The sequence below is a fragment of the Porites lutea genome, chromosome 1 (assembly GCF_958299795.1).
Source record: "Porites lutea chromosome 1, jaPorLute2.1, whole genome shotgun sequence".
Lineage (NCBI taxonomy): Eukaryota > Metazoa > Cnidaria > Anthozoa > Scleractinia > Poritidae > Porites > Porites lutea.
In genome coordinates this window covers 38668983-38688829 of record NC_133201.1, presented here as the reverse complement: position 1 = coordinate 38688829, position 19847 = coordinate 38668983, and the positions used below count along the sequence as shown (strand labels likewise).

General features: G+C 40.6%; 3 protein-coding genes across 4 annotated transcripts; 1 reads left to right on the top strand and 2 right to left on the bottom strand.

Annotated features, from left to right (window-relative positions):
- On the top strand, positions 1–2051 carry LOC140938420 (uncharacterized). The gene has a single exon (XM_073387907.1). The coding sequence runs from the start codon at positions 168–170 to the stop codon at positions 1875–1877; it is 1710 nt and encodes a 569-aa protein (XP_073244008.1). The 5' UTR covers positions 1–167; the 3' UTR covers positions 1878–2051.
- A 1218-nt stretch (positions 2052–3269) lies between these two features.
- On the bottom strand, positions 3270–10643 carry LOC140938404 (penicillin-binding protein 4-like). Of its 2 annotated transcripts, none has more exons than XM_073387899.1 (6): positions 10275–10384; positions 7989–8063; positions 7594–7743; positions 6444–6659; positions 5216–5382; positions 3270–4822 (listed from the first exon to the last, which is right to left on the bottom strand). In XM_073387899.1, exons 1-6 carry the CDS (start codon positions 10339–10341, stop codon positions 3482–3484), a joined length of 2016 nt encoding a protein of 671 aa, XP_073244000.1. In that variant the 5' UTR covers positions 10342–10384; the 3' UTR covers positions 3270–3481. The 2 variants fall into 2 exon arrangements, with proteins under 2 accessions (XP_073244000.1, XP_073243993.1); XM_073387892.1 differs by having other exon boundaries at positions 3308–4822; positions 7989–8126; positions 10275–10643.
- A 1425-nt stretch (positions 10644–12068) lies between these two features.
- On the bottom strand, positions 12069–19847 carry LOC140949891 (serum paraoxonase/arylesterase 1-like). The gene is made up of 7 exons (XM_073399038.1): positions 19706–19847; positions 19525–19589; positions 16729–16784; positions 15814–16138; positions 14140–14326; positions 13194–13275; positions 12069–12697 (listed from the first exon to the last, which is right to left on the bottom strand). Exons 1-7 carry the CDS (start codon positions 19783–19785, stop codon positions 12371–12373), a joined length of 1122 nt encoding a protein of 373 aa, XP_073255139.1. The 5' UTR covers positions 19786–19847; the 3' UTR covers positions 12069–12370.

The window sequence follows — 19847 nt, the reverse complement described above, 5'->3', positions numbered from 1 at the left end:
GAAAAGTATTTAGCGCCTTTTGTGACCGGTGGTGCATGATGAGCAACAATACAAAAATTACTATTGCAAATGCAGTGATTAAGCGTTCGGATGGTTAAAAGGAAATTAAGTTTTTATACTATCGTGCTCTCCGCTTGATCAGCAATGCTCTCCATTTTCACGTCGCTATGGATCATGATCGTCGCAAAAAGGAGGTCAGTCACGGCATGTCCGATTTCAAGTCCCGTTATTCAGTAAATGGAAGGGATAAAGCTGCCCAGTGTATTAAACCCTTGGATAATTATATTGGATGGGAAAGTGAAGAAATGGAAGATGGGCCCGAACGTTTACGAAGTCGAGAATCCGATTTGACTAAGGAAGAAAGGATGGTGTTGGATATGGAGTTGTCTCCTCATGGACCAGGGTTAGATGTGTTAAATGTCCCAGATACAAAAGACATACATCGACGCAAGAGTGACGTGCGTCCGTTACCTAAAGCTGCTTCAACACTGTTAACAAAACAACCGAGAAGAAAAAGCACTAGCGAAGTCACGATAGAACATCATTATTGCAGGAATAACAGTAACCTTCAACCTTCCTTGGCCGCGTGGAGAAATAACGAGAACGCAGCAAAGTCTAAGCATGCAGGTTTGATCGGAGATTCAGAGACACACACGGTTCCACATTTGCCTCATTTGAGTAGAAGGGACACATTTCAGTTGTCAAATCAGCCCGAGCCAGTGAATCGTGAAGAGTCAATAAACATTAGACTAAACAATGATCACCGAAGATATGGTGCCTACACAGAAAATGTGATGGGGAAAAAGGGTTTAGATAATCAGAATTTCACAAATAGACAGCACCTTCCTGTACACAGCAAATTAACTAGGGGAAGAAGTTTCTCAGATAGCGATTTGGAGGATTCATTTATGACTGAAGAGCAGAAAGAAGAACTTGAACGTTTAAAACAACACATTTATGAAACTAATTCAAGGAGAAAATGCAGCAAAAAAATCAACGGAAAGAAATCTGATCTGTCATCTAACGGTTGTACTGGTAAACATTCGACCACGGAAGGAATTATTTTTCCTGTTCTGACAGAGAAGTCACTCAAGCGTCACTCTAAAAGTCACGAAATGGTAAACTGGAGCACTGCTCCGAGATCACTTGTTTTGTTGACGAATGGAATGGATACGAAAAAACCTATTTCTAGTAAGGCAAGAGCCTCTTTCACTAAAGACCCAAACTTACATGTTGATTCAGCTGATTATATGATAGAAACAGACTTTTATGAAAGTGGAACTTTAATGAACGGTGAATCAAACGAATTATCTATCATGCCATCAGCAACAGCACATTCATCAGAGAATCTTAAAAAACAGGATTTAACAAACAGGTTATACTTCCCAACTCCACCGACAAGCGAGGATGGTGATTTCTCCGATTCTTTTCCTGGAGTCAGAGACCGGTTACGAGCACGATCCGAACCTGGTGACGTCGGCAGTCGACGAACCTTTCCGACTTTTAAGCAGTTTCAAAGTCGAGAGAGGTCAGAAAGCGATGCCTTAAAAGCGAAAGTTCAATCGTTCATAGAAAAACCACTTCCAAACCTTCCTCACTCGACACTACGGGTGAAAAGGTCTTCGAATGAAGCAAATGCTAAATCAGGCCATTTTAAAACGGGAAGTGGCGCAAACATTGCCCAAGAACCTCGACGCAGAAAAGAAGGTGTTATTAACATTCACACTTGTCCTAACTTAAACTTATATTCTGATCGATCCTGGATGTACCAGGGTAAATCTAGCAAGAAACATCGGTACATCAGAGGACCAGCCACACCTGCCCCGCCTGTAGAGTCGGTTTTTAGTGAGGATAACTATAAACAGGGTAGTTCCTAGTTCATAGTTCATTCAAACCGCGAGGTCATGTCGGCTGTATAAGGATCACCGCCAAAATGACTATTAAATAGCTTTGATTAAACGTTAAAACTCCTAATATTTTCAGAATGTTTTGTTGTGTTTCTTTGCCGACCGTTAGTTAGCTCTTCACCAGACGAGTGAAAGAAAACCATCACAATTCAAGTTTTGTCTGTTAAACAAACCAGCGCGAGTGCTCAGTTAAGCGCGGCAACTTGCCCTCGGTACTAGTTTGTTTCCTCACTTTAACTATACCAATACATAATAATAAAAGTGACTCTGTACTTAGCTGCCTAATTTAATCTAAAATTGCAAATAATCCCCCCCCCCCCCCAAAAAAAAAAAACCAAATAAAACATAACATCAGATTAGCTATTTCAGAGATACAATCAGTTGCAAAAGTACTTGAGACACTGTACCGTATTTTGGCATAAATGGCCTGTCCATGACTTCTGCAAAGTTATCAAAGTTGCTAGCAATACAAGACCATGCTCAAAACTTGGAGGAACAACTTTGAATGGAAGGAAGGAGGGAGGTCAGTATCATATCTAACAGACCTGTGACTAGCAGCGATTTGAAGCAAGAAAGGTCGTTTTGTCGTCGGAGTGTCCCAAAATTTTTTCAACTCTTTGTAGCCCGTGTGGCAGGCGCAAAAAGGGGAGGGGGGGGGGGGGGAGGGACGGAGAAAAGCGCAAAAGGATCCCCTATCTTCTCCTCCCAATCCCCCTCTCTTTTTCCCTTCCTCCTAATCCCCTTCCCTTACCCCTTTCGACGCCTGATACGCAGGCTATTTAATAGCCTGATTCTCAGAAGTCCGAGGTCGTTCGCGAACGACCTCGGACGTCTGAGAATCAGGCTAGCTATTAAGAGCACGTCCGAGGAGATGATCTTAAGTATTCCGAGGAGCAAACGATCTCTAATGCCATTCTGGACCGACGCGCTGAATATTCGGCCACATTGCTAGCTAGTGACCAGCAACTTTATATTTCTCTGCGTAAGGAAAAGGAAATGAGTACCGAAGATGAGTTTACAAAATCTCCTAATTAATGTCACACGAAATTTAAAGGGAACAGTTAGGAGAATATGTCTGTTGACATTAGCGTTAGGTTAGGAGCAGCTTGCTCTACTGACGGGCGCTATCAACTGAGCTATCAAAACCGAAAGCCGCAGAAAATTTCACTCCAATCAAAATAAAGCAGGCTGTCAATCAAACCCAAGATGTTTTCCTTGCATACTCAGGGCACACTTGTTCAAAGGCCGATTATCGTTAACCCTGGGTTAAATTTGAAACTGGTCCTTACTTCTTTTATTCAAAGACATTTTATCTGTCATATTTAACTAGTCACTTTAGAGCGTTCAAAAATCAATTTCAAGACAAAAAATACTAGACTGCGAACAATCTAACATAACGTGGTTTGCAATCGCGCTGGCTGAGATAAGAACTAGACGGATTTTAAGAGAAAAGTGGTCTGCAAGCAGTCTAAAAAATACGGGAATTTGCCTGGTAAGCGCTCAGATTTGAACTAAAATTTGGGGCTAATCCTGGGTTATCCTACTGATCCTCAACCCGGCTCAGGTTTACATTTTTATTTACTCCACGACGCAACAAAATTAAGAACACCTTCATTTCCGTAGCTACTAACGCACTGCGCGTAGACATTCTTCTTTGCTGCCTCTTCAAGTTCGAACAGAAAACCATATTTGGAAACGTTATGCCTCGTGGCACTTAGCGACGACCTTTGATTGGTCCAAATAGCACTAAACCGAGGCTGACCTTTCACCTGATAGGCCCGGATGTATGATAACTGTCCACCCTGCTTTGCTTGCCTGTTGAATTCAAATTGGTAATGATCTGGTTTTATGTCGAACTCGGCTATACATTCCCCATTAGGAACTTTCTCGTACAGAGCTGTAACATGCAGTCGTCCCTTGAATTCAGTCAGACATTGAACTGTCAAGTTAAAACCCTTATTAAACATGGTTGTCATATTTTTTCTATGCTGGGCAACGGTACAATCGTAGCTTAACTCCCAGGTTTCGCCATTAGCCTGAGTTAAAACTACAGCAAAGTGAAGTTCGTTGCTGTCGATGTAAGTCTCAATATGCACAGGACGAAGGTCTTCAAGATTTTCTACGCACTCACGGCAAGAATCAACGGTCAATCCGATATATACAGTTGTAGGAGAAATCCCATCATTTTGAAGGAAAATAACGTTGAAATATACGACATCTGCAAGTCTAAAGGCATTGAGCCATGTTAAATCAAATCCTTGTTCTTTAAAACCATTATATGTTGTCCAGAAATGGCTAAGTGGGACCATCAAGTCTATTATTTGTCGATTATCTACAGTCACAATCTTGGCAGGGAAGACTCCAGTCTCCCTCAAAGAACTTCCTGTACTATGAACGCTATCAGTCAGTGGTAATAGCCGTGAGGGAAAAGGCCTTGCAGTAACATCAGATGAAATGTGCTGTCGTGTGACATGCGCAGTTCGACTCAAAGCGTATTTTACCAAACCATCCAAGTCCAAGTCGCTAGCCCAAGAATTGAACAACAGGGCCCAAGCATATCCCCCACAGTGGCGTGTTAACACACCTGAGGTTCCCTCCATTTGTCCAGAGTGGCCCCATGTGCTTCCATTGTCCCTTATATCGAGACCAATTCCGTACCATTCCTCCGCGTATTTGTCGACAAACAGCGGCTTATCAAGCACCACATTAAAGGTTTCAGTTGAGATCATTCTCTTACCATTTACACCGTGTTCAAGAGCCAGCAGAAACTTCAGCAAGTCAACAGCTGTCGCTACCCACCCGCCATGCGCATCAGCTTCTTCTATGGTCCACCTTCCGTACTGTGGTGGCACTCTACCCTCCTCGGGGTAAATGGATTTGACCAGCCTCGGGTGCTGATTATGAAAATATTCTACCTGTGGTGGATAAATGACACAAAGGAACATGATTGAAGAGGTCAATTTTCTGATGGCTCTGTCATGTCAAGATTAGTGTGAAAGAGATCATATAATCTGTTCAGTAACCATTTATACTGTTACTGCATACAAAGATTTTAAAAGAAAAGATTTGTATACTGTCTTACTAAGCCCTATAACACGCTTTACAGCCACCATGTCAGTCTCCGGTACACAAATGTCATTCTTTTCTACCTATAGTACAAATAATGAATCAAAAACTTGCGAACGTTTTGTGCGCATTCCAAAATTAGCAAAATATCAAGGAGACGTTTTTGCACAGAGTTCATTTATAATACAACCTCGGAAAAAAAATAAGAATTAACGCAAGTTTGGTCTTATATAGATTCTTACCTCATTAGCATCCAAATCTTTTTTTCGAGTTCTTCCAATCTTCATCTGGCTCACTTCTACACTCTTTAAAATGCTCACCATAAACTCTTCATAGGCCTGTCCCGTTACTCTCTCTATAACCTGCCCCAAGATTGTATAGCCCAGGTTAGAATAAGCATGTCTTTTACCTATTAAACAAAAGCAGACAAACAATTGAAAAAAAGTAGTAAGAGACTTGACAAAGAAATGAATGCACAGGGGCGGATCCAGGATTTTTTTTAGGAGGGGGTGCACTCGTCTCTTACTCTACTTCAACACCAATAAACCACATAGTTTGTTTTTTTTTTTTTACAGAATACCAGTTGTATTAGAAAACCGCAGGTCATCTCAGGGGGGGGGGGGGGCTGTGCACCCTCTGCACCCTCCCCCTAGATCCGCCCCTGATGCATAGTACTGCTCTTACCTTTCAAACATAGACAGCTTAATAGAGGTGACTACAACAACAACAACAACATAACTTTATTGTAAGTTTTAAGTTAATTAATTATACTGTCCTGCAGGTAACAAAAGCTAATCTAGACTGTTAAATGAAGGTTGTCATTTATGTGATTAACTGATAAAGAATTATTGTCATTATTATTTTTTCTTGACTCTATAGTCAGAAATATAAGTAGGCTACTTAATGGCACGCCAGAAATAATAAAGGTTCGATTATAGCCAAGATTCCGGATAAGAAAAAACTCAGGGGCACCCAACGTCAATTTTCGGAAAATATCTGTTTGGAAGATGATTTGAGATCTAGAATTTTCGGAACATTTATTGTAAAATTTCTTGCTTGCCTGCCTCTCCTAGGATTTCGAACATTTAAAAATGGTATAATTGCCCATTTTTAACGGATTTTTACCCTAAAAAGATCACCTAGAATTTTCGGGAGCCTTTTTTCTGGCTGAAATTTTCGAAAAGGTAAGTTTTGATCCTTATAATTTTCGGACCACTAGTCTTTCAGCTAGGAAATCCGAACAGATGAAAAATTCCTAGGGGATAAAACTATGCCTATATCTACCGTTTAAAAACTAAAATATGTTTAATGATTCTATAACAATGCTATGTTTAAGTGGTTTTGAACTATATTCTCGTTGGGTGCCCCTGAAAACTCATGGTCCGGGCTGCTCGGAGTCTGCAGAGAAAAGAGTTTTTTTTTAAATTCCTAGCAGATAAATTCATTGTCCTGCAGTCCTCACATTGTTACCTGGAGCAAACTGCAGTTTCCTTCCCATCATGTATTGTATTAGCACTTTTGGAGACACAGGCTCCTCAACATTCATGTGCTTGCTGACCTTCCAGAACACAGGATCCCCAGCCCTATCTCGGTCCCAGCCAGCTGAGTGATGAAGGAGGTGTTTAACTGTTATGTCCACGATTCGCCTGTCTCCATTAACTGTAGGACTGAATTCATTCAGAATTCCTTCAATAAATTAAGACAGAATTGTAACTATCAAGATTAAATAGTAATGCAGCAACTGATCTGTGTAAATTTTGCGGGTGCAGGATTAATGCATCATAATTGGTACTCAATAACTCTTAAGCTAAAAATTCTAAATTTATCCCTACCCTCATCCAAGTTTATCTTGTAAGCTAAGACAAGTACACCAATCCAGGCCCACATAAGCTGGTTAAAAAATGTATCCTCACACTTTTGGAGGACATTCTATATGCATGTTTAACTGTAAGTCTGTGAGTATCTTCTCGGGACTGTAATTATGGGGGGATCAGGGCCAAGCCATTAGTTTATATTGTTTAAGAGAATTAACTGGCACTGGCCATAAATAGCATCAACAATTCCCTAGGTGGGGGAGGAATCACTTCCCAAGAACATGTGAAGTTTTAATGGACCATTTTACAGTGTTGTGGGCTTAGTCAACCCTCTGAGTGAATGTGAGGTTAAGGTTGACCTTCTTTTGATACAAACCTTCTTCCTTTTCTGATGGAAATTTATGCTTTATTAATATTTTATTTAGTTAGCATAAGAACAACATGATTTACACATTACAATAGGCAGGGACATAAAAAAATAAAGGTCAACTCCTGCCTCGTTTCCATCTGTTACTATAAAATGGGCTATTTGGTCATTAGTATGTATCTATATGCCAATATCTTGTTTTGTTATATTCCAGTTACAGTTGAAGTTTGAGGTCGTAATGTTTCTTGAAGTGAAAAAACGTATACATGTTGTTATCACTTCAGTTGTTTCCAGATGTTATTTCCAATTCTGCAAATACTTCCTAAATATAATTCCCCCCCCCCCCCCCCCACCCCCACCAAACCAACTGCTGGGCAGGGTTAACAACTAGGATTTTAAGGCATTCCTAGGGCACTGACAGCATGTATTGTAAAACTACCTTGTGATCCAAACACTCTGTCCTCAAGTGAGACTCTTCCCTCCTGTACAAGTCTCATGATTCCTATAGCGGTTATTGTCTTACTGATGCTTGCAATCCTAAACATGAAATTTGGTTGAACTTTCCTGCCTGCACCAGCACTACCATAACCTGCATGAAAATAAATTGAGAAAAAAAGGTGGGGCTTCCACAGTGGCCTAAAGGATCCAAGTTATGTTCTTGCAGTTTCATAAGACATACTGTACAAAACCAGTGTACATTAGCACTCCAATTCACCACTTTAGAAACAAAATAGAAACTGAACCAAGTTAACTTTTGCAAAGACCTCTGGGTCTGTTACTAAGAAGAGGGAAAGAAATTGGCCAATAGCTGACCAGCACATCCCCATTGCTTACCTTGACAGTAAAAAAGCTTTCCATCTTTACTAAGAGCAACACTTGCCCCCGGAATATCTTGTTCTGTCATGAAATCTACGATGACATCATCAAATGAATGCATCAGATCTAATCTGGGGCCATTAGCTGTGGGAGATTCTGCAGATATTAATTCAAAGTATCATAATTATACATTATTTTACAGTGATAAAGCTTTTCAATCAAAGAACTAGTAGCTAGTTTTAAACCTACAGTTTAAATGCCTCAAAGAGACATAATATATTAAGATTTAGCCAAAGCAAAAAGCGGAGCTCCTTAAATTTACTTTAGACAATGGTCTCCAAAACATTGCAAAGAAATCCAAAAAACTATACTTAACCTTAGGGGAGAACCATGCATATGACTGAAAAACATATACTTGAGCCTGCAAATCAATTAAAAGCTAACAACTGGTCAGCGGAAAACTTAAAAAACATGTGACCTCAAGCCTGCAATATGGTCATGTGACACTGGTCAGCAGATATTCTGTTTTGACAGCTGTCAACTGACCACGATATGGATGTCTTTATCAAGTTAAATGCAGGTTCCAGGCTCCCGCACTAGCTAGAAAGTTTGACATTTCACATTGGTTTCCCTGTGGCATGGGTATGGGGCTCTTATTGCGCGCCCAAAGCACGCATGTACGTGTGGAGCTAAGACAAGGCAGTTTTTCAACATTTCAGATTTCTCAATCAGACTCTCTAAACCATTACAAAAGCTTATAGTGTTATTGCATCCTGGCTACAAAGACGTTCTTTTTCACTCCGCAGCCCCACCAATGAACTTTGGGGACAATTGTATGACGAGCCCAGAAACATACAGCCCTGAAAGTTTGGGCTGTCTGTGTTGTAATACAAGAATTATGAAAAGATCAATCCTACTTTTACAGTAAACTAAATGTGTTGAGTATGCTACCCTATCTGCCATTTAAATCCTTCCTAATACCATTGTTGGTTGTGGGAATGACCTAGTATAGGGTGGTGTTTACAGTCTCTGAGTAACCTAGAAAAAGATTACCTAAGGTATGCTATACTGCAGCTCTAATAGGAGCATTAATTGCTGGGACTTCATAGGATGCTCAAAACAGGAGCCAATACATGTATTTTTCAGATATTGGGTATCTAAGAGGGTTGTGCATAAAGAAATCTATATAAAAAAATACTTTATTGAAGATAGCATTCATTGTCAATATTTTTAGCACAACAAAAAAATCAGATCAATATAGCTCTTCTTAGGTTGCCTGCTTAAGAATGTTTTTCTTTACTGTCAAATTACTGAAGCATGGGCCATGCCCACATCTAATAGATAGCACAATAAACCTACAAATGATCATACATTGATAGTTTATTACTATAAGCAGGGCTCGAAAAGAATGCAGTCTGGTTGTCCAAAACGTCCAGAACACGTAGGATTCCCTGCTGGGCATTAGTAATGTTTCAATTCTCACTTGCCTGAAGAGCAAGGGCCAGATGAAGGCAAGTCATGTGCCGACTAAATAAAATTTGTTAAAAAACGTAAATGAAGACTTGCGCGGGGCAAGGAAAATTTGAGAGCTGCTTGTGCTAAAGGGAAAGCTGGAATTCAAGTTTTTTTCGAGCACTGTTTGGGACTGCTTCCTTGAACAGGTGGGATGAAGTGAATAGTGTGTTCTCATTTGCTTATAACCCAAGTGGGCAAGGTGGGCCTTTCTTGCCCATTTGGGATTTCCTGAGTTGGTTGCGCAGGTAAAAAAATTCTTGTTAGCCAATACCCTGGCTGGATTATTGGCATTGTTTAAAGACCCAGTAAAAAAGGAAATTAGCCTTCATAAAGCAATCTTGACCTCACACTTAGTGAATAATAAATTTTATAAATCATATACAATTTTAAAGTCTTTACGTTTTATCCCCAAGGGTGATTAACATCAATTTTCTCGAAAGAATGACAATAATTACATAAATCAAGAGAAAATGTTCCTGAGAATTAAAAAAAAAAGTGATTAGCTAATGGCAAATTTGTTGACAGTGTAAACAAATTCTCTCAACTTATTTTTTAAGAAAATTGTAGGGGCACCTGAGACTACTGAATTTGTTTGTGGGCTAATGATTAATAAGCTTATAGAAAGGTACCCTGCGAGCAGAGGCTACATTTTCGCTGTGTGAGCTGTCGTGCAAAAAGTAGTGGCTACTTTTCGCACGCCAGCTCACACAACGAAACTGTAGCCTCTGCTCGCAGGGTAATAGAAAGGTTAAAATAGATCAGAATCAAGTTAAACTTAGCTTAGCTTACCACATGAAATCCAATAGTTGTGATCTGTAAGACACTTTAGGAGGTCAGATTTTTGCATGAAATCCATCTAAAAAGATATAACTAGTTCCCTAAAAAATTCGTGAGGCAGATAACACTGTCTAAACCAGGTGAGTTGAGCCCGCTATACTGCAGCGGGTGCCAATGACAAAAACAACACTCATGAGTTATTCATGAAATGTCACGTTCCCATATGACGGGATCCCTGCCTGATCTAAAGGATTGGTTAAACGTCAAAGATGAATGATTAGAATTTATCGAAGAAATCTTTGTTTCTTCTAAGTTCCATTCTCTTGACGGACATTACTCATTAACCAGTGATTAACCAAAACAACTGATGTCTCAAGTTTCCCTGGATGAAGGAGTATTTCAATTCTGTCAACATGTAAAATTCTTAGTTTCCGGATATATAATTCACCAAATATCTAGCCTGTTCCAGGCATTCAGACCATGGGGAGCGAGTTAACTGTACACGGCGAGCGCAAGACGGAAAACGAAGAGAAAAAACGTAGTGAGACTTGGTCTCCTCTCGCTTTTTTCCCTCGTAAATATCAGTTTCGTCCTCGCCCTGCACTGAACGCCTGGAACAGGTTATCAAATATCACTGACTAATTTATAAGTTAAGCATAACTTTTGGATGCATCTTACCCACTTATTCAGAATAAAAAGCATTGGTCTGAATCATGCATTACTTACAGGCGTTTTTTGAGCGGGAGAAAGTAGTTTCAACATGACCACTGGAAAAAATAACGGATTCCCATTTTTTGATATTTTAGGGTATTTACAGAATGCCCACATAAATCCCAAATTTGGAAGAGTGAGACAAGTCCCAATCAGGGAACTTGGTTGGGAATTCCCTGGTTGGGACTTGTCGCACTTTGCCAATTTTGGGATTTTTATGGGTATTCTTTAAATACCCTAAAATATCCAAAAATGGGAATCCGTTATTTTTTCCTGTGGACCCTTTTACGTTGACAGAAAAATTTGCGCGCCCGTAGAAAACGCCTGTAATGCTGACTTAAGGGTTCCCTATCTTGAGGGAAGGGGGCGACTGGACGACCGGGTTCCTCCCCCTAAGACGCTACTTCAGACTGCGGCTGTAAATAATACACGTTGGTCAGATGGAGTCAGATTCAAAGTCGTAATCAGAGATTAGAGACGCCTAGAGTCAGCTGTAGAGTTAAAACCGGAAGCTCCGATTCCGCTTTTGACAAGCGCTCACGGACTAGTGTAAATCAGCTTTACGTTTGTCGGAATTGCAAGCAGAACCGAAAGAAGTAAGCCACTTACAAGTCCCTATACGGCGCCTCGGTCAATCCATTTTGGTGAACGTATCGCTTGGACCACGTGACCCAAAACGCATACGCAGTGCGAAACAGCTTACGCGAACTCCGCGGACAACCTTGTCTTCAGATCAGAAGCAATGGAATGAAGTTTTAAGGAGCAGGAAGTAAATGGAAACGTTCTCATTCTTGCGTCTTCGATTTCGTCGAGCTTATCAGTGACTCCATTTACGACTACGATTTTGATTCTAACTAGATCATATAGAGCGCTCACACGACTTTGACCCGTCACCAGTGAAAAATTCTCTTTAAGATTGGACTGGTATGGCCAGCTAGTTATGACAAATAGCGCCCTAAGACATTCTCTAAACGATGAGTGACGCTAAAGTAAACAATTTCATAGAGTAAACTTAAAAACTGAAGAACCGCGGGGAAGGTTAAACGGGACAAAAAATACAAGCATAAAAGACAAAATCAACCTGCAACAATTGAGTCACGAGGCTCAAAGGGTGTTTTTGCCTTTATTCAGTTTTATTCAGTTTTTACTTCTAAGCGTTTATACAATGCAAACGGTGGTATGCAAATAGAAACGAAAAGGGAGGAAAGAACAAAGACCGACAACCAGACGCAACTCTTTACGAGGTATGAACACTCTAATGGATCTCCCTGTGGTCTAAACTGCAAGAACACCAAACTTTCCTAATATTCGCAGGCAGCATAAACAGGTTAGCATCAAAAAGGCTTCAGGTCAGACTAAATTCTTCTTGGTTGCAAGGTGACTTAGTAGTAGTTCAGTTAATAAAACTTCACCTCACAATACACCATATTCCCAAACACTGAGCCGATCAGCAAACGATCTTTGTAAAACATTGCAGACGAGGAGCCCGTCACTTCCTTGCCATCATTCATGTACACCTCGCGAACCTCGTAATGAGGAAAAGCTTCCCCGGATGAAGATGGCTTTCCCAGATTCAAAGTGAAAACTTGAGAAGGACTGGGAAGACTGAGGTTCTTTTGGTTGTGTTCAATAAAGTCAATTAAGCGAGGCATTCCCGCAACCCAAAAATTTCCAGTCACAGGGTCAAGGTTGATGTTATCTATAAATGATCCAACTGGAATTGTCTGTTGAAGAAAAACAGAGTTTTCAGGTATAAGAATACCGCAGGGTACCATGAGAAAAGGCAAAAATGGATTCAAACAAAAATCGACGACCTTTTCAGGCGTCTGCAGGTGGTCTAAATAACTCCATTCCCAATCTTTCTCTGCTCCAGTGCTGGAGATATTAAGGACTCAATCACCCCATATAAGGGAATCCAAGACAGTCTTGGATTCTGGATTCCACACCGTGGAGTCCGGATTCCATGAACTCTATTACGCATTCTTTGTCAGCGGAACCAGCAACCTCGTTCCCAGGGCCCCAATTTTTTTTTTAGGGGAAAAGCCCTGGGAAATAGGTTATGAAACCAGAATCGTTAGTGGGATTCCGGATTCCTTGAGCTGTATGCCAGGTTCCAAAGCCTAGGATTCCAGATTCCACAAGCACAAATCCCAAGATTCTGGATTCAACAGGCATGTATTTCCGGGATCCGGATTCCATTCAATCTAAGACCGAACTGACCTGACATTTTTCTAATGTGTTGTCTTGACGACGTCTGAAAATTGCAATACTTCCAGAAAGGTTGTCGGGTGTAAAAACGAGCCTACGAGAGAGTAAACCAAACAAGCATTCATTTTAACATAAGTAGGGGTTTCAAAGAATTTTAAGAAATACAAAAAGAAGGAATTCTTTGCATTCGTTGTTTAGGTCATTAGGCCCATTGTATAAGAGGAGAAAACAGATACCACGTTCTCGGGGGCAAACAAGTGATAACTGCCGATACAAGAAATCGCGGTCGAGTTTGTTTATTCTAGGCAACAGAAAATAAAGAAAACTTTTTCTTTTAAAAACGATAAAGGCAAGTTATTGGTGGAGGTGATCATTTTTATTTTTTTGGATAGAGTAGCGACCGTAGATGACCCAACAGCAAGCAATACTAGCGTAAAAGTTGTCGGAACTCGAACTGTACATATCGCAGGACTGAAATCATCGCCAAGTTTTGAGAGGTGGTGGACAAAACCCTGACCCCCAGTCCACGGACTACCCTAAAATGGACTACGCCGCTGAACTTTAGTGATTTGGAGTTAGAAAACTGAGGGAATCAAGTTTCAGGTTAGTTTTCCCAATATAAAGACCCCAAATGGAACCTGATTGTCTCAATTTCCTACCCCTTATCACTAAACTTCAGCGGCGTACGTAGTCTATTTTAACCGAGGGTAGTCCATGGGGGTAGTCCATGCACTGGGGGTCGGTGTTTTGTCCACCACCGTTTTGAGAGAATAAACAACCTCGACCGTGATTACTCGTATTGGCGACTCTTATCACTTGTATTCCCCCAAAATTACCACCTGAAATTGCTTTTATCCCATCAATCCTAAAAAGTGTGCAAAGATGGCAGGTATCGTAATAAACTTTTCTTCTCCCCGTAGGTCACTTGGCATTACACTTTATGGACACTCGAACTAACCTTTCGTCTTTATCCATAGCAATACCATTAGGATGAACTCCTACAAACGCTTTAATGGCCTTGAAACCATCAAAAAACACGATGTTACAAGGTAGCCAGTAATTGAGTAAAAATCCCCACAGGTTTCTCATTACGGTGCTTTCAAAATGAAAGAAGTTGTCGTTGGTGACGTAAAAGCTATCAGGACCTGCAAAGCATAAATAAAGAACGAAATTTATCATCTCACGTTTTATACTGTAGTGTAGGCATTAGCCTGCAGAGTAGGCGTTATCTTTTCGCGTTTTTTAGGCAAGAAAAGGCAAACACGAAGCGAGCGAGGAGCGCTAGAAACGCATCTAGCCCCGTCGCGGGTCTGGCGCTCCTGTCTCTTTTCGAGATTGACTTTGCTCACCTGAAAAACGCGAAAAAAAATGACGCCTGTTATCACTTGGGCCCAAGGAGGGGGATACCTAGCCTTTGCCTAGCTAGGGTGGAGAATTTGAACCGAACGTGTCAAGTTTAGCTTCTTTGTACGATCCGGGTCTGATAACGTGGTTCGATAGCCGTTGATCTTTCGAATAGTGAGATAGAGCAGTTTGAAGGGAAAGAAACAGCTTTTGTAAACACATCGCTTGTTTGAAGGACTGTTAAAGTTACAGGTATGCGCTACATCGAGCGTTTAATTTTTCCGATCAACGTAATGTGGATTCATCCAAGTCTATTTTTAAAATTCACAATGTGCAAAACATTTGACTACTACATTTGGCTAATGTACCGGTAACTTCAGACGAGTCATGCGTTGCTTACTACGACAGGTTTCACTTTCAATGAAAACCCAAAGCTGAGGAAAGACTCGCATTTAGGGGGCACTCGACTGAATGACTGGAATGAGACCACGGGAAGCAGCGAGGTTCCCTATCGATGCGCAATGCAACCAGGGCGAACAGACCGCAGGAGCCAATGGGTTCCAGCCGACCTTCCGTCCGTTCCGGTTTATGTAAGCCATCAAAAAATGACACAGATACCCAGAAATACAAAGCATGCAGTAATATCAAAATGAGAATGCAATATCTTTCTTTTATACTACAGTATCCTTCCCAGCATTCATAACAATTCAATTGACAGCTGTCAAAATGGGGCATCCACTGGCCCGCATAGCTTGACTGCATCTCTGTCTTAGCTGTAAATATCGCGCCGTTGGGGCAATCCCGTCCCCAGGTCTCCCCAAGGTCTTCTCTTTTTCCAAGAGAAGGCTCTGGGGTTGAGGTCGCTAATGAGGTCGATCGAGGTCACGTATTCTTTTGAAGCCATCCGATGACCAGTTGATAATTTTCTGAGGGTTGCAAGCTTTTTTTAAGTTTTGTATGAGGGCTTCCACTTTCAGGCTTGGCTTAAGCTATATGTTAACAGGTAATTCCCTTATATGTGGCCTTAAAAACTTTTTACCAAAGGCCAGAGCAAAGATATTTGATGGTACAGCCGACTAAGTCTTAACGGACACCTCTGTAAAATGGTTGGTCCCCAGCGTTCTTTTTCCCTTTTATTTGACTCTCTATAAGAAGGACGTCTCTCAGACGGACATTTAGTACCGGTCCCAAAAGGTGTCCGTCTTTCTATAATTTCATCCCCAGTCATTAGAATGTGAGATGGCCATCAAATGATTGCCACCTCTGTAATTTTTCAGGGGTCACTTACCAACTGCATATACATCATTTGGACTCCAGATCAAATCATCCACCACGGAACGGCGATGTATTAATGAACGTGTTTCCCGCTCAAAGTCAAATATTTCAATGGCTTGTGCATCTGGTCGGTGATTCACAACAAACAAGGATACCTGACCCGAGGATGGGTCACGATACACGCTAATCCCGTGAGGGTTAAATCCCTTGCGATCGAAGTTCTTCAATGTTAGTTCAACTGGATCCTGGTCAGGTTTGTTGAAGTCAAACGTTAACAGCTTACCATCTCGTTTGTCAATCTCGGGATCATACCAGAGTCCTGCTGTATTGCGGAGTCCCTGTTTGCAAATCAGAAAAGAGAAAAAGAGTAACTTCATCCTCATTAGAGCGGTTTTCATTTGAGTGTCGAAAAGTAATTGGTTTTGCACTTTCTACACGATGCGATTGGCTTAAAAGATTCGCGCCACCTTTTCATCCAATCAGAAGTGAAACCAAAGCCAATTGTGACGCGCTCGCATGCATTTTCCCGCGCTTTGCGTCAGCCAGATGTAATTACTTCGAGTTTTGATTGGTTCAATGTATTGTCTGTGTCCTATGTGATTGGCCAGAGTAATTACTTTGGTTTCGGTTTTACGACACTCAAACGAAAACCACTCTATCATCATTATCATCACAATCACCTAAATCATAATCAACATGATCATAATTACTATTATCAATATTGACATGATTACTGGTGATGTGATCAACGTTAAAACAGTGTGCTTAATACTTTCTCTTTTTATTTATTTTGTCATAAATACATATCCAACATTTAGATCAGCCCTAGTTTAGTATGCAAGACAGCTGTGATAGATATACCAAATAACTGGTCTAGAGCAGTACAAGTGGAGCTAATTCAGAGAAAGAAATCTTCACCAGTACTTACAGAAGAGACAAAAACCAGTCCATCAGGGAGAAGAGCAAAGTCCTCAGAGCCATTTGCTAAAAAGTAAACAAGCAATCATGACTCTACACAAATACGTAATACAAATAAACTCCATTATGCTGGACCGGCGAACAATGCAGTGGGTCCCAAAGTGAGAAAGTAAGCTTCTTAAGTGATGTAATGTCTTTGTTTTTCAGCCCCAAAGTTTCTCATGCTCTTCACTGCGATCACGTACATTTTGAGACTTTTTTAGAGCTAAAACATTGAAAGACTGTTGAATGAAATATTGTGTGAAAACAAGAATTTAACATAAAGAGATGCCAACCTGAAAGGATCTAGAATCTGGAGGCTCTCTCTTTTGCAGTGCACCAATACTACTATTGTCAATTCAGTCCGGTGTCCACTTAATAGAGGTTTTTAACAATAGAAATTAGCCGAATACAATTTATTTTAGTGTCCGCGTCTGCTTAATAGAGGTGTCCGCTGAATAGGGGTTCGTTATAAAGGGAAATACAAGACATTAACTTCGGGACCCGGGTTAGTGTCTGCTTAATAGAGGGTGTCCGCTTAATTGGGGTCCGCTTAACAGAGGTTTCACTGTATAGTTTCTAGACCAAAATCTGTGTTAACTTTCGTCAGGAACATTAAATTACTTCAATTACTTCACTTTTAGTTACAGTCAAACCTCTTGGTACGGACACTTCTCGAATACGAACTGACCTCTCTTTTACGGACAGTTTCCAATGTTCCGACAAAATTCTCATATATTTTCTTTAAAAAAACCTCTATAATACGGACTCTCTGTAATACGGACAACGGACACTAAATCTGTCAAATCTCGGCCCCAGAGTCTGAGTAAATTCATTTAAAATTAACCTCTTAATTAAAGACACTGCGGTGATCAGGTGAATCCCGAATCCCAATCAGGTGATCATGAATCTCCACAGGATGAATCCCGTCGAATCTGGCTGATGAGCTATGCAAGGTGATATAAACGCCACTCACTGTATACCAAACAACGATTTGCGAAAGGTGTACAGAGAAACATAACCGACTTTTTGAAGGCTTCAATAACTACAGATAGCATAAAGATCTTTCCTATTAGATGCCTTTTGTACTCTAGTTACTGTTTACTGCACTTGCAAAATAGCGAAAGACGCGTTCAGAATTGTGCTTTACGTTACAACTTTTTACATGCAGCATTGCACTGGAGCTCGTTTCTTTTGAAAACAGTAATTTTTCTTTGGCTGAGACGGAGAACGTTGTATGTTACTGAAAGACACTGTCTTTGTACTGTGAATTAATAACCTTAAATGCAGTTTAAAGACGAGTGTGAACTTGGTTTTAGCTACTGAACACTTAGAACTTAGCCTGCGTAGGAAGCGTTTCCTCGTGAGGTTCGTCCAGAAAGCTGGGACAAGAGCAAAAAAGAAAATGAATGACGGGGAGGGGGAGGGGAACGAAGGAACGTCACCATAGTGACCTCTTTTATACGGACATGCACCTCTCTAATACGGACACTCCGCTCTGTCCCTTCTGTGTCCGTATTAGAGATGTTCAACTTTTAATCATGTGCGCATCTACACTCTGCCTACAAAATTCAGGCACTGAAAACTGTTGACTCGGACAATGAATACTATTCTTCTTGTGCTCAACGCTAGTGTCTCGAAACTATAATGGCTTTTCGTATCATAGCTACTTAAATAATAGTTATGTACATGTATGTGTATTTTTTTTAATCACTTCTTCATCTTTAATGCATTTGATTGGTGAATTTTAATGTATTGAAACATTTAATCATTTGAATGAATTCCATAAATTTGAATGAGCTAATTTCCTTTGGAGATACCAGCCTGGTGGCAGCTGTTCCAAGGGGAAGTGAAGGGAAAAATGATTTCCCTTTTTTTGCTATCGAAAATTGAATAGTTTTTAATTGATGATTGATCGACAGTTATTCGAGAAAAAAGAAACAGTAAATTTCGTGTTATTCACGTGCAAATGAAGGCATAATTTATTCTCAAATAGACAAACTAGAAGCCATCACATGACGTATATCAGAGAAAACAACAAGGTTAAATAAGAATCAAATCAATAGGCGCTATTCTGCCTTGTGCAATGGCTGTAAAAAAATAATTAAACTTGTTGTTTTCTCTAACATACGTCATCTGATGGCCTCTAGTTTGTCTATTTGAGAATAAACTACAAAGTGCAGGGAAAACTTTTTAGAGTAATTAAGCTTAATTTCGAGTAGCTCCTGGGCTCTCCACCTTATCATTCAAGTGAATCGTCGAGCCGCTGAAAATAAAATGGATTGTCTTATACATAAGACTTCAACCCCGACTGACGAACTGCCACCCCAATAAAATATATGCCTTGCCTGTTCTTTATACTCATACCTATAAATATATCTGTTTTCCTTGACACATGAAATTAATTATTTACCTTTCTTGTTCTGTGCTGTTCATGCATCTATCATGACTAGCGAGCCGCAGAGCCGGTGACCGGTCGTACCGCGTTTCGCCTAACGTATATCTGGTCTTGTGTCGTTCCGCTAAGAAGCGAAACGAGCGGTGCGTATGTATATGCTTGGTTCTCTCAGCCATGATACAAAAGAGTGCGATACGCATGTATATACCTCGTTCTTTCAGCCACTGATCAGGCGCAAGCAGTTTGGCAACTGATCCAACAAGTACGCGAAACGACTTCAGAAGTTGGCGAACACGGTAGACTGCCGAGGCCACTTCTACAAAGTCCTTACTCTGTATATAAGTGAAGAATCTGTTTAGAAAAACTTACCTTGTATCACTTTACAAGGTCCAGGGGAGTGGTTCAAAGTCTTCGTAAAAAAACCAAGGGCAATCCTAGAGAATATCCAAGGACCAAGGATATGAATTAAACACTCGATGAATTTGAGCTTAAATTAATAGGTTCACAAACTATTATTCGAACCAATGGAACACATCTATTTTTCACTTACAGGACTGTTAATACGTGTGAAACCACAATGGCGATTAAAGCACATACAATAGTGACTTCCAAAGTTAACAGTCGACCCATGGATTCGGCGTATGGGGTCTTACAGACAGTTGTGCATCACATTCGGTTACCCGCACTGCTTC